This window comes from Acartia tonsa, chromosome 7 (assembly GCF_053477335.1).
Source record: "Acartia tonsa isolate MP-2025a chromosome 7, ASM5347733v1, whole genome shotgun sequence".
Lineage (NCBI taxonomy): Eukaryota > Metazoa > Arthropoda > Copepoda > Calanoida > Acartiidae > Acartia > Acartia tonsa.
This window is the reverse complement of record NC_137266.1, coordinates 5,730,130-5,745,723: the sequence shown is the minus strand read 5'-3', so window position 1 is coordinate 5,745,723 and position 15,594 is coordinate 5,730,130. Positions and strand designations below refer to the sequence as shown.

The 15,594-nt window shown below is 30.2% G+C and overlaps 1 protein-coding gene across 1 annotated transcript; it reads right to left on the bottom strand.

The window, feature by feature from the left end:
• Positions 1 to 7,365: 7,365 nt before the first annotated feature.
• On the bottom strand, positions 7,366 to 12,980 carry LOC145324730 (uncharacterized). The gene is made up of 10 exons (XM_080167333.1): positions 12,817 to 12,980; positions 12,145 to 12,242; positions 11,953 to 12,057; positions 11,740 to 11,786; positions 11,230 to 11,388; positions 10,978 to 11,143; positions 10,704 to 10,777; positions 10,420 to 10,507; positions 10,005 to 10,058; positions 7,366 to 9,521 (listed from the first exon to the last, which is right to left on the bottom strand). Exons 1-10 carry the CDS (start codon positions 12,888 to 12,890, stop codon positions 9,418 to 9,420), a joined length of 969 nt encoding a protein of 322 aa, XP_080023459.1. The 5' UTR covers positions 12,891 to 12,980; the 3' UTR covers positions 7,366 to 9,417.
• Positions 12,981 to 15,594: the final 2,614 nt, after the last annotated feature.

Genomic DNA, 15,594 nt, shown 5'->3' with positions numbered 1-15,594 from the left:
TTTATTTATAATGTTCATCTGATATTTGGATTATTAATTCCCAAGACAACAAGGTACAATATTATAAACAGGCATCTCCTTTACCATGTCCTAAACGAAGATGATTTAACCCTTCGCCCCCCCCCTCCGGATTTTTCTATCTCATTTTCTATGTGTGATATAATCACCAAGAGAGGGGAAAGTGGAATGGTAGATTACGTTTTTCAGAGGGTCAAAACCGTAATAATAGAATATATTTCTGCTTCTATAAAAATGGATTCAACTCCCTAACTGTTCAACCTTTTTTTTAGATCCATGAATTATATAACCAGTTAATAAATAAAGCAAAAAAATATGAAAAGGAACAGCTACAAATTAGCAGCATTTTGCCAGCTTAATATATGTTAGAAGATATTTCTTATCTTTTATGATTAATTGTTTAGAATTATATCCTTAATATCTCAACAACAAAATTAAATGCGTCATTGAATATCTCTAACAATAACCAGAGTTGAAACTTTTTAATTTTAAGTCAATAATTTACAATCCTCACACTAAAATAAAGTAGATTTTATTATATGTTGATTTTCTATCAACTTCAGTCCTTTTATTCCCTATTTTATAATCTAAAATATCAAAATTACCTCTAGTTTATATCAAATGTTATTACAAGTTTCTAAAAATTCTAGGTACTTTTCATAAACCACCCTGTCGAAATCCCATGTCGACTTCTATATACTGGTTATGAAATAAACATTCTTTACCTATTAGGGATACATTTACTAAAGATTTATAATTATGCATAACTCAATGGCCAATTAGGAAAATCAGGGCACGGCAGCCGCGACTAATCCTAAAACTTAAACTTGTTTGGATTCTTTGAATTTATTTTGTTGAAAATTTTTGTGCTTACAGCTAATCATCTAAAAGCATTTATATCTCTAACAAACCCATCAGTCTCCGGCCTATCATTATTTCTATTCAAGTTTGTAAAATCAGCAAAATTATAAAATCTTTAATATGCCAAAAGGTGCATTCTTCAACAAATAAATATATACATCTGTAATACAAAGTAGAACGATGTTTGTTTGTCTGTCTGTCTGTTTGTTTGTAGCGAAGGATCTCGCTAACCGCTGAACCGATCGGGTTCTCCTTTACAGGGTAGCTTCTCATAGGTCCCGGGAAGGTTTATAACTATTTTCTTGTGGGGGTGGGACACCCTTAAACCCCCCAAAAATGAAAAATACCCCCCCAAATTTTTTTTTATTTTTTCAAAATCTAAAACACGAAAATTTAGTTTGATTAAACCTCTTGGGGCAAAGCCCCTAGAGGCTAGGGGCGAAGCCGCTAGTAATTCCAAAATAGTAGAAGTTCCGTGTGTTATCCTCATATTTGAAAAATATTACCCTTCATACTTCTACTTTAAACATGAATTTCTGCAAATGGAACAACAAAATTGGATCAATTTAGGACAAATGAGAAACAGAGAGACCTCATCTTACATTTAGAGATAGGTTGAAGATAGAAGGATAGCTGCAGGGGATGTAAATAATATTTTAAGTTTAATCAAATAAAATCAAATGTATTTTCTTAAAAATTTTATTGTGTAACCTTGAGATAGTTAATCATTTAGAGAAAGGCAGGGGGGGGATCATTTTTTTAAAGTGTTCTTTATTTTTTAGCTTATAATTTTTAGGTTTTTTTTCAAACCTTTGGTAATTTGGTTTATCATCATTGGTAGGAGTGTACCTTTGTACGCCTTCGGCACCTCGGGGCTAAAAAGCTGGTTTTAATCTTATAATTGTACAGCGGAAAGCAGTTTATAATACGATAACTAATCTATAATTTAAAAATCTATTTTGTTCTTTTTATGGTTTAATGGTTAGATGGTTGATTCAAAGGCACAAAACAAATAATTTCATAGTCTTTTTTGCCAACAACATGAAATCGATTTTACCTTTCTTGAAATATTTTAATATATTCAACAATAACACAAAAATACTTTTTATTATACTATCGATGATTTTTTTTCATGAAAGACTTTCATACAACAGATTAAGAAACATAATTTTCAGATATTACACAAATTTATAACAAGGAATATAAAAAACTGGAAGAAGGGAGGCCAACCTAGAAATCGGCCTAAACAAAACATAAAATAAGGATTTATTTTGTTGTTGCATATGCAAACCGAAAATGAAATAAAAGCACCCTGAAATAACAGGAAAAAATATCCCAGATGAAAAAAAAGGAAATTTTGGAAACAAATTGCTTTTTCTTATTACCCGTTTAAAATTCATGAAAAGGTCGAGAAATATGAATAGAGAAAAATTGTCTAAAATGTCCAACATTTAAATTTAATTTTACTACAATAAATATTTAATTCTACATTGCTGCTAGTTTTCTTTGTTTATTTTGACTGATGCTTATAATTTGACGTCAAAAACCTCTTGTGGCTCTTCTTACCTTAGCATTAGCTGAACTAAAGTAAGTATCATAAAAAACTTTCCAGAATGGTTTTGAACCGATTATTATCCGCTGCATTAGAAATAGTTCTCATTCACAATGTATATTATCGTATTATAGACAAATTTTCTTGATATTAAATAAAAATCATAAAATTCATACCAACAACAAAACTGGTTTTATTTCTATAATTTTCCATCTTAATATCCGTGGAAAGCTGACTATGATAAATAACTATTACTTATGGTTATTCTCAAGTGACTTTTGGGATATAACATTTGATTTTTTTGCAATTGGTGATTTTTTTCGTTTAGAAGATAATTTTGTATAATTTTTTTTTGTTCTCTACTTTAAATCCTGATATATAAAATTTTTTTTAAAGCTTGTTCCTGTTTTGAAATTTGATTGCCTGCATGTGTGTGTTCTATATTGGCAATAAACGTGTTCTACATCATTATACACAACTCTATAATGAAAATAGAAAATTAAAAAAAGTATTTAAACATCAAGATGCTTTTCAGTCCTTGGATACTTGAATTTTACTGTGTTAGAAATAGTATTCATTGTTTACTAAAAGTAGTGTATTTATAAATTACTAATGCAATGTAATTATCATTTATAAATGTTATATATGTTGTTTTGTCCTGATAAATATTTGAATTTAAAAACAGTGTTTTTTATCTTGCACAAAGAATAACAGATACCGAGAGGACTAAACAATTTTGCAATTAAATTACTATTGAGAAAAAGTTTGCTTTATACTGGTCACATCAACGTCCATGGAAGGGGGTGTTTGTTTACCCCTCTTAAACTTTGAAACCCCTCATCTTACCAGCCTTGAATTACTTCTGAGAAAAAGTTTTCTTCAGAGTTATTGTTCTACCCAAATACACAGCCTTGCATGTTATAAGCCAAATTTATGCCAGGCTTTAGTTTTAGCTCCACACCAGTTGATTTTGCCAGATCGTAAATTTTGCCAGCACTATCCTTTACAAGGTTATATTCTTTAAACATACTAGTTTTTGTTGCTTTAATATTGTTCTACAACTTTACATGAACAATTCAGCAAGGTTTGCTGGCGTCTAGTGGCCACCAGTAATATTTGACATAAAAACACGTCACATGAAGGTACATTTGCCATAAAGGTACATTTGATATAAAAATACTTCACATAAAGGTGCATTTACCATATATGTACATTTGTCATAAAGGTACCTTTGACATAAAGGTACAGTTCCCCTAAAGGTACATTTTACATAAAGATACAATTCACATAAGATATATTTCACATAAAGGTACACTTTACTTGCAGTACATTTGACACAAAGATACATTTTGCATAATGATATGAAGCTTTATTTTCCTAAGGATTCTAATTAAAATCTCATTTATTTTTGTATTCTTTTCGTTACAACAGGGCGTGTTGGGGATGGGAGGTTATGATTTAAGATCTTTCATGAATATGGCTGGTATTATTTTATCCTGAAGAGAGAGGAAATTATTGTTCAGATTTTCAGGTTCCAACACTTTTTATTAGGACTTGGTATCCTCTGCACCCAAATCAGGACATTTTTCTCAGGTGTTTATCTGCAACTTATTATAAAACTGCTTATTTAATGCATTTCATATTGAAAAATATTGATAATTGTTGTTATTACCATTTATTGTAAAAACATTATAAAAGAGATGTATATTAAAACATAATTTTACCTTTTTTGTTTGATTAGCTATAGTTTCTTGCTGCTTGAATCTAGGCCGTCATAAAGTGAGTTCAGACACTCTTGTCTGGCTAATAATGTCAAGCTCCAAATTAAAGCATATTATTAACTGACCAGTTATCTCATGAAAGCTCCTCATTATAACCCCACTCTTGCTGATTAGGGCAGGTGTCCCTATTTAACTCAATGTAATAAATGACGCTCTCCAAACAGTTTCATCGGCTGAACCAAAACACATTTGATGAATGTAAGACACAGTGTATGAGAAGGATTTTGAATGTTTAACATTTCCAAATAACAACCTTTACGTCTTACTTAACCTATTAGCTTTCAAAAAATATAAGAATGTTTTGGTACATTTATATAAGATTATTTAACATTAAGCTGCGCGTTCTATGGTTAGACAAAGTTATATTCTTGTTATTAAAACATATGTTTAGTTATATAGTGTGTGCATGTGTGTTTCATTTCAAATAAATATTCAACTCCCTGCAGAATTTCAATGAGCTAATTCAACCAGTGTCATAAATTCAGGTTTACTTTTTAGAGAATTGGTAATCAAGTATTTGGGTCGTTTATCTGCCTGATATAAAACGTGTGGGAGGTGGTATTTTCCTTTTATTATTAGTTTATGTGTTAAAGCTTAAGTGACTAGCTCAATTGGGACATATTAATCAACATTAAATGTGTGGATCTGGATAACCTCTAGAGGATGGGAAACACAGTGAGGTCGTCTTTCTGAAAAGTGGTACACATTACAATATAGTTGCATGGTATATATGATAAATACTAATGTGTCTTGACCATCTGTATAAATTTTCTTGACAAGAATTCATAAAAACCGCCGGATCCCACTTTGAAGATTCTCTATGGATGTGTGTATAGATCTTAGAGATGGCATGGTCGAATAAGAAATTATATTTTAAAATAAAACAGTTCAAACATTCATTAAGTTGTCAGTTTGACAAGTTTCTCTGAGGCCAGTGGATAACTATTTTTTTCAGCATGTAACAACAATATTACCAATGTACAATTAACAAATAATATAGTTTTTAAGACATTACTTTTACAAATAATAATTTAGTACATTTTTTGTAGGAATTATTAGAAAAGTGAAAGGTTAATATATAATTTATAAATGTGTGTTTTCTAATCAACCTGAAATTGGTTAATTTCTAGTGACTATGGCTGATTAAAAATTAACAACAGTTTGTTTTGAGGATGTTTTGTTAATTGCATCTAGTGATGACAGTATATTCTTGGTAACATTTATGATACATATTCTAATGCTCCATCTAAAAATGTTCAATAATAGAGCTATTGGGATGTTTATATTTAGCCCTTCACATTGGGCCCCTTGCCGCACCTTAATTTTTTATGCAAGTCCCCTGTTTTATGATGAATTTCCGACCTTAAGTAAGTCAAAGTCAATTTTCGCTTCCTTCACCCTTTTATTTGACAACTTTTGTTTTTAGGTCCTTTTTTTACTAAAAAATTTCAAACGGCTGTAATTTTCTTATTTTTAAAGCTAGAGGAAAAAATTTTTTCCAGAAAATGTTTGTCTTTATGTAAATTTTATATTTGAATTATCAAAATATAAATTTCAGCGGCCGCAGCTGTACTGCAGTCGGCGGGAAAATGAAATTTCAATACATCACATAGACATGTAAGAAAAGCTTAAGTTTAAAATTTGAAGTCTCTAAGTCAAAAATTGCAGCCACAGGAGCATTTTAAAGATTTCTAGATACCTGGAGGATCAGGACCTGCAGGATCATACCTGGAACCTGAAATTGACTTGAACACCTGTATTTGATATAAGAATGTACTACAAAAGGATATTTTAGTATTTTGGTAATATAAAATGCTTTGTTTAAGTCAAAAATATATCTTTGCTCTTTACCTGGATGACCCTGCCATGTTTGCTGGCATCCTGTGCCCGCCAGAATGGAGATATTCAAAAAATTCCAACTCATGGTTATGTTTCATACCTACACTTAAAAAGTCACGCAGTTTGGGCTCTTTATCTTTCACCCGCAGAAAATGAGATAAAAAAAAACCGGAGGGGAGGGGCGTTCAACGCCCCCCCCCCCTCCCGACCGTTAAGGGTTAATGTGCTGAAGGCAGTTCTTATAGAAATAACCCAGCTGAAGTCTATTGCTGCAAATCAATCATGAAACCACAAATGGTTAAAGAGAACCCCACAGGGTTTGAAAACCTAGCATTGTTCTAGTACACAAAATAGGCTGACCCCGCTACCAAATAGTTTTTTTTTTAAATAAAAATTATATTGATATAAAATATTCAAAAATAATTAGGCTAAAAGATTTTTTTTCTCAATATTTATTACTCCCTTTAATATATTTTTATAATTTTCAACATGAAAGCCCACATTACAAACAATTTAAGTTTTGATTATTTTATCACTTTTTATCAAAACTTTGTTGTTTTTACATTTATCTAACTATTTTCAGGTTGGGATAGGTATTAATCAAAATCAAATACACATAAGAAATAAAAGAAATATATTTAAACCCTCATAACAATTTTTTAAGGGGAAGTTTGAGTTAAAATTAAGGGGGAGGGATTGATTTTAATAACCTGCAAATCCCATTTCATAAATTGGGTGGGTGTTTAATGGGATTGTATACCCTTGTCGAGAATGGTGTAGGTTGCTAGACCCCTATTGGGATAATACACTTCCATTTGCAAACTTTTGCCATAATTCTATTTTTGAGAAAACATATTCTGTTCTACTACAAATTTTGCAAACCCAAAACTTTTGACTTTAAAATTGAAGGATTTATATCTGAAAGTTGAGCAAATGGGTGTAAATACAAAATAGCCAATAATAATAAGAATAAGTTGAATAAGAATCAAACGACAATTTTACTTCACCGAAAGTTGACAACAAACAATCAATTTTTACAATTAAGAAGTCCAATTTTACCCCCCTCAAACTGTAAAACTCCTTAATTTATCCCCCTCAAATAAAAAGCTTGGACGTTCTTGAACCCACATTTGTAAAAAATAAAATGAAAATAAGGCCGGAGAGGGGGGGGTGCTAGTTTTTGTTTATGTTAGTTATTTTAGGTTATATTTGGCACTTTATAGCCCCAAGCAGGGTTAGTGGATTACATAAGTTGCCCTTAATATGAACCAAGGAAGTTCCTTCGTTGTCAAAAGACATCCACCAATATAAAGATATTTTTACAAAGATTTATTTCATTAGTTGTATCTTTTATTTAACAAAAAATATAGATGAAAAAATAAATCATATTTTTGTTTCAGAGAAGTTTTGTAAAATAATTTGACAAATTTACTTAACTTTCCTAACCTAACCCAAGATAAGCATCACAGTTCATTTATTTCAAATTATATCTAAAATATATATCAATAAAAGACATTTAATAATTAGATAATATTTTTTCATTATTTCATATATTTTTTTTATGTACTATATGGACATACAATAAGTTTTTTTTCAAACAAAAATTGCACACCTAGGTTTCAATGGTGTTTTCATAATATATACAGAATATGACCCTTAACAATTTTCAAAAGTGGTTATTTTCTCATAGCTGTAACTCTATAACTTACTACTAAGATTTACTTAGCTGCTATATAAGGTAGAGAATTTCGCGTAGATTCATTTTATATACATAGCAGTTAGTATAAAACTATATTCAAATGATTTTTTTTTCAATTTAGTCTCACCCTTAAGAAACTAGCTTAAAACCACCACAGGACCACTAGGTAAATTCCCATTTCCCGGTTACCGAGATCTTAAGCTTCAGACAGAAAGGACCGACAGACAGATAAACACCATTATACTTTGTATTATACATAGACATACCCACAAATAAGAGGGAATCACTTATAGATTAGGGCGAATCAACTAGTAAACTAAATGGTAAACTGAAACAATTTGAATGGTTGATTGTTAAAGGGTTAAATTCCACATAAATCTGATTAAATAAGAATATTATAAAACTACTCGAAAAAATTCCAAAATGCTGAAATTCCCAATGACAGATATTTAGAAAGAAGTATTTACCTCAATAATCCGATTTCCCTTCCGGTCCTTGCAAAAAGACTTTTTCTGGTTGCATAGCATTCATATAGGTTTTTGATTCTAACTTTTCTATTTATTTATTATTGGTTTAATTTTTCCACCACTTTGAAAATATCTTTTTTTCAATATATTTAGTTTTGTTTTTAAACTACATTTATTTTCTCTGAAAATCTAACATAATCTTACAAATTATTAAACAGTATTACATAGTTTATGAGGCCTGCCTTTGGAAAAATTCAACTATAAAATATTTTAAAATGTAAGAAATAAATATTCTTGCAAATTACATCGTATTTTACAAATGCTGGTACTGATATTTTTGCAAAAGTTAAATTTTTTAAAAACAGCCTCAAATTTTAAAATTATAGATAAAGCCTTTGCAGAGTCAAATACACAGAAATAACAGCCTAAATTGAAAAAAAAAACCTTACAGCCATAGCCAAGTCCTGGTTGGTTTTAATAATAAAAATATTCCAAGCTAAAAAAAGTAAAGGTAATTTTTTTAATGTGCACATATTGTTCTTGTTTTGTGCACTATTGCTAAGCATGTTTTAACAGAAAATGCAGTTTTTTTTCTGTAAAAAAATTTAGTTTAATATTTTTTTAAAAATATACAATTCATATTTACTTTTTATCTAGTTCAAATTTGCTACATAACTTTTTGTCTAATTGTAGATAAACCTTACTCCTTCTTAAAATCTCAACCCTCAAATGATTAATGTGAACTATACTGGAATAAGGTAATACTTTGTCTACTGGAATTTTGTTTTGAAATCCTAACCCAATTGTCTCAAAATTACCTATTATAAAGCTGTAAGGTTTTTTGTTCATAGCTAAGGATCTTGCTAATTGCTAAACTGATATAGTTTTTCTTTACAGTGTATCTTTTCACAGGTCTTTGGAAGGTTTATATATATTTTTGGGAAGGTAAGAGAAATCACCAATAGAAAAAATTAAAGATTTAGAAATAAGGGTATCGCCCTTCTCCTCAAATAGAAAAAATTCAAAATTTAGAAATAAGGGTATCGACCTTCTCCTCAAATACATCAAGTTTCCATAGAGGACTTTAGGGGTAAAGCTGTTTGAGTAATAAACAACATAGTATTTTAAATTTTTTTTTGAAAATAAAAGTTAGGGTATTTATGGAAAATTAACTTGAGTATAATCATGTTAAAAAAAATATTAGTCATGGTTAAGAATATAACTGATGGTCTTAATAACAGTTCCATCTTCTTTCCCAGTCTGGTAGTCTGTGCATTCTCCAGGTTCATCTTCAGGATGCCCATCTAAACATTAGGCATTATATCTTAGATATAGATTCTCCTTCCCAATTTTAATTTAGATTTTTTTATTAGTGGGGTTGATTTCCATATACTTTAAAGCAGTAGGTTGTATGTCTGTAATTGTAATTCCAGTTCAAGTTCAGTTCAAGTTAAAAAAAAAAGGGTCAAGGCAATGTTCAGGCTCCTTAGAGGCTAGGATTTAAGCCAGTATTTTATTAAAAAGTATAATATATGCATTAATTAAATATGTCTAAAATATTCAAATGTATAGTAAAGGATCTGTTTGGCAGCTTTATTATAGGTAACCACTAACAATTGGAGTGATGTAATTGTTTTATCCAATTTATTTTGTATTGATAACAAATCTATGACATGCTTTTCAAAGTACAACTCATAGATAAAACCTTCTAAATAGATTACAAGCTGGAGTAAAGAATAGCTTTTTTAGAATAATATATCACATAGTGGATAATAATGGATACTTACTTCTATAATATGTATCTGAGTTAATAGACCAGTAAATCACGCCACCTAGTTCATCTGAAAAATAAAATGTTCTTTATAAAAACAATAAATTACTTTTGATGATTCTAATTTATTTTCTCGTATTCATTCGAATCTGGTGGATAGGAACCGGTTCTCATCCTTACGAAAAAACTATGTCTAGCATCGTATTATATCCAGTTTTCTAGGAATATAAAAATTTACAATCATAAGATTAAAACCAGTTTTTTAGCCCATGCCTTTGGCACTTCAGGGCAAAAAACTGGTTTTAATCTTATAATTTTACACTCTATATCCGCGGAAAGCGGTTTATAATACGATGAAAGAAATATCTATTCTAAATAATTCAAATTAAAAATGTATAGAAAAGATATTAAGGATAAATGCTGCACATTACCTGCTTTTACTCTTTCAGCTTTATGAATCAATTTTTCAAATTCATAATCACAATACCTATCCCCAGCAACAATACTTCCATAAACAATCTAGATTTTATCAATGGTGAGCTCATCTATTAAAAGCCTAATATATTGTTATTAGGGTTGTCAAAATTTACACACATCTACCGAAGACTGGATATCAAAATGAAGAAAACATTTGGTCTTTCCATTTCACAAATTACAAGAATATTTGCAATATATTTAGGGTAGATTTACTTTAAATATATAATGATAGATTTACCTTACTTTTAGGAATACCATTTTCAATAAGATAATCAACATCTGACTCAAAACCCCAAATCATCGATACATAATCTGAAAGAAATAAAATTCAATCATATTAATAACTATAAATTGAGCTAAACAGCTTATGTCTAGCAGGTTTTTGTCTCAACGTGTAGCAACATTGCTTTTATAACTGACATTAGTATGGGGGTTTAGTGGGTATGATTTGCCCAGAAATTATTAGTATTAGTTTGGAACTATGTACATATATGATGGAAACTAATAGTTACCTAGATTTTCAATTGTAGGTGTTATAACATCCATATAATAGTGGTAGCGTTCTGGTTGGTGGGGAAAAGTCAATGAAATCATTTTGTTTGGCATTAATGCTCGTAAGCTGTTGATGATGTACACAACATTTTCAGGATGTTTACATTTTCCAACTGCACAACCGTCCTACATAAATTATCTTTTATGTAATTAAAATATTTTGTTATATAATTTTACATAAAGTTGTCAGGTAATCAAAACTTATTATTTACCAATACAAGATCAACACCATCAAGATCATAATCATTCATAAGGCTCTCAATTCTATGAACCAACAATTCCAGCCCTACTTCATCAAGAGTTTCTCCAGGCGTTCCATAGGTCACCCCACCAAAGGAAATTTTAACAAATCCTCCTGCATCGTGTATAACCTTAAAATGAAGTTTTTTTGGGGGTTAGATATGATTTATTTCTGCTTGATAAAGCAAGGTCTAAGCAATAATTTCAATACCATGTATAATAAACAATTATTAATATTTAAATTTGAGACAATGTAAAGTGCCACCAAAAAATGACGTCATACAATAAAATTGACCAATGAGAGGCCAGCTTACACTGTAATTGACCAAGGGTAAAATTTATACTGGCCTCTCACTGGTCAATTTTATTATATGATTTAATTTTGTTGGAGGCAATTTACGCTGTCTCTTAAAATTTTTCATTTTACTTTCTGTTTTCAGTAAGATATTTCTATATTACATGACAGTTCTAAAATCGTTAACCTTGATTGCTTGTTTAAATGCTTCGTTATCCTTCATGTCACTTAACCCTGTAAATAAATTAAACACATAACATAAGTTTTAGCTAAGTTTATCTATTTGTGAGTCCTTAAATTAAAGAATTATTGAAAACAGCTGTTCATTTTAATTGTGATTAATTCAATTAGATTGGAATATACTTTGTCTTTTATAAAAAGATTTAGCATAATACAATACCTGGAGTTACACAGTCTGGTGAAATATCACAAGCTAATACTTCTTCTATAGTTGCTGCATCTCGTGCAAAAGCAAGGTTGACAACATTAAACCCTCCAGAAGAACCTATAAGGTATTGATAATATTAATTGATTTAGTTCAATTATTAATAAAACTTGTAAAGATTTTAGTAAAATTAAATTAACAGCATACCTACAGGAACCACAGGTAAGTTAGAAAGATTTGATCCATAGTTTCCATGAGTCTGATCCCATGATTCCCAGTAAGTCTCAACATGGGGTATAGTCATCCTAGATTGTTTTAAATTATATAAAATAAATTAAAAGTAACAGAAAGTCTATCTGTGTAAAAGGATCTTGCTAACTGCTGAACCGATATGATTCTCCTTTACAGTGTAGTTTCTCATAGTTCCTTTGAATGTGTATAACTCTATAGAGGGAGGGTACAACGTCCACCATCCTCTCAAGATTTATTGTCCCTAGAAAAAATTGACACCCCTGAAAAGTTTGTATGTTAATTTCTTAAAAAGAAATAAATTTGAAAATAAAAGGGTGGGGTCGACTCCGCCTTTCACTAGAAGATTTATGGGCGTAACAAATAGCATAAAATAACTCACTCTGTTAAGTTAAACTATAACCTCAAGTTTTTTATTTATGTAAAACACAAACAATTTAAGCATCTCAGCACCTTTCAATTTTACCTTTATACATATTTTTCATGTTTTTTTAGTCTGCTGCAATGGTTTAAAAATAGATATCAACAGTGTTGGTTTAAGGTAGTCAACTGAAATTCTAAGTAAAGTATTGTTATCACTGGGTTGATGGTGTAAAGATTAGTAATTAAGAAATTTAATAATTATTCTACCTTGTGATAGGGTTATATAATCCAGAACAAGACAGAATCCAGCTGACAAAGCAGATTATCTTTAACAATTCCATTGTTTCTAGTAATACTAATTTACTGTGAAACTAACATTAAAATCGTATTTTTGTAAAGCAAGTCTTATCTTTAACTTACAGCATAAGACTAAAAACTAGGATAATCATGTCAAACTATCTAAATATCTAAGTATCTAAATATAATTGTTGTTGTTTTGTAAAAAATACTAGCGGTTGCGCCCCTAACATCTGGGAGATCTGTTTTTTCAATCGGTAAGAGGTTTAAAGAAAAATCGCATAAAACCATCTTGAAGCGTTTATCTAAAAATATATAGCTTAAACTATTCCATGACCTCTGGTAAGATCCTTAAAAAGGAAAACTCAATCAAAGTAGAATTTAATGACATTGCTTTAGACAAAAAAAACTGACTGCTTGTAGGAATGCTTTAATTTAAAGCTTTGATAAAATTTATATAAATTTAGCATATGTAATGGACACAATAATATTCAAAAATATTCAAAAAGACTTCTTATTGAGTATCTTTGCATATGAAAAATAAGTAATTTTAACAAAAAAGATAATGATTATAGGATTATAGAGATTAAAAAAACATGTAAATATATGCAGCACTATTAACTATTTAACCAACAGTCTATAAAAAATAGCAACCGATAATTTTACATTCCCCCTTAGCATTACAGACAAACAGATGGATTGAGTGATATATAAAGTTACTACTATATCAAAAGGACATATATTATACTGCTTATTTGTTAATTGCTTTAGCTTTTTTTGAGGGGACAGGTAGAAGTGAATCGGTCCGCATATCCCATTTTTTTTATGATTTTAAAGGTTTATAATTATATTATTCTGTTTATGATTAGGATGTATACATTAATATTATGTAAAAAAAAAGTCCATCACAAATTCTCAGAACATTTAAAATTGAAAATTAGGTTGAAGTAGAAAAAACTTTTAATCCCTTGAATTAAAAATTTATATTGAACTTTAATTTTATCACAGCCACTCTTCATATATATTGTTCATAGGAATGTTATGAAATTGTTAGTCTCTAGATAAACACTTATTTAAGCATTATTATAAAAAGTATAATTGTGTATAATATTTGAGTCCCTCTGGTGAGGGGGGATATTTTTCAATTTTTGGGGGGGGGTTAATGGTGCCCCCCCCCTCCAAGAAAATAGTTATAAACCTTTACAAGCCCTATGAGAAGCTACCCTGTTAAGGAAAACATCCTGTTACTTTAGTATAAAAATACAAAGTAGAACAATGTTTGTTTGTCTGTCTGTTTGTTTGTAGCGAAGGATCTCGCTAACCTCTGATCCGATCGGGTTCTCCTTTACAGGGTAGCTTCTCATAGGTCCCGGGAAGGTTTATAACTATTTTCTTGGGGGGTGGGACACCCCTAACCCCCCCCCAAAAAAAAAATATCCCTCCCAAAAAAAAAATTTTCCTTTTCTTTTAAAATTAAAATAGTTTGGTCGACTCCCCCCCCTAAAAAAAAAAAATACCCAACCCAAATTTTTTTTTTTAATTTTCATTAAAATCTAAAACACGAAAAATTTGGTTGATTAAACCTCTTGGGTAGAGGCTAGGGGCGAAGCCGCTAGTATTAAATAAAGTAGTAAGGTTTTTTGTCTGTAGCTCTAGATTTCAAAAACTACGGAACTCACATATTCATTTTATTTAAACTTTCTATAGAGTGTGGGATGGTTTTTGGCTATCAAATTTTAAGATTAATGTCTTTTGTGGCTTTTATGATATTTTCTGCTTGCGTTTCTTTTCAAATACAGGGCCCTTTAATGCTGGGGGCACATCCGCCAATAACTTATAATTTGTTCCTTTGTATCTTAGGATAGCAGTTTTAACAGTTATTTGTAAGCATTGAATTGCAATAGAATACAAACCTTTTATTCCATGATAATCTGTTGTAAATCTATAGCAACCTACCAACTTTAGATTACCTGGCTTCAGTCTGGGTTGTCCAAAACAGTATACCTGCATAATTGCCTGGCAAGGACAACGTATTATTAAAAAACTAGATTTTTCACATCAATTTCTTAGTTCGTAATTACTTACCCTATTACCATCCTAGAAACGCTATAAAAATTACCTTCTGCTGCTTTGTCTGGCAGGTGACACTTATAGTGAGAGTAGGGGGAAATATAAAAAGATGCAACTTGTTACATACACGGTTAGAACTTCAGAACAAATTTCGTGCAATCAAAGGATGTCTGTTTGCATGTTACTTTACCTATTATCCCAGTGAGCGTTAGAGCAACGCATACCATTACAGGTAGATGATGCCTTGGCTTCTCTGGATGATTACTTGAGAAGTTGAACTCAAAGGAGAATATCCCCCCCCCAAAAAAAAAACGAAAAAAACGAGGTAATTTACTAAGGTTGCCATAATTAAAGATGGATGGAAAATTTTGTCTTATTACTAAATTTATATTAAAATTTTTCCTGATACATAAAAATCGGTTTTCGTCATGTGATAACTGAGTTTTGATTTTAAAAGAAATGATTTTTTACAACTTTTTTCACTGCCCAAATCTAAACTGAAAAACTATAAAAGTCAATCTTCATCATGATATCTCTAAACAGCAATCCACAAAAAAAATTAATGATTATCTCGTTGTCCTGTTTACCTATGCAGTATATATTTATGAGTCTAATTAACCTAGAAACACGATTTATTAAAATATGCTATCATTTTATTGTATACACTATTTCATTTAG

Bases quoted from the DNA above. Each gene is read 5' to 3' on its own strand.
- LOC145324730 (XM_080167333.1), bottom strand. From the start codon at position 12,890: ATGGAATTGTTAAAGATAATCTGCTTTGTCAGCTGGATTCTGTCTTGT. The intron at 10,778-10,977 runs GTAACTATTAGT...TATTTCTTTCAG, and splicing joins ACCTACAATTGAAAATCTAG to ATTATGTATCGATGATTTGG. The intron at 10,508-10,703 runs GTAAATCTATCA...GATAAAATCTAG, and splicing joins ATGGTATTCCTAAAAGTAAG to ATTGTTTATGGAAGTATTGT.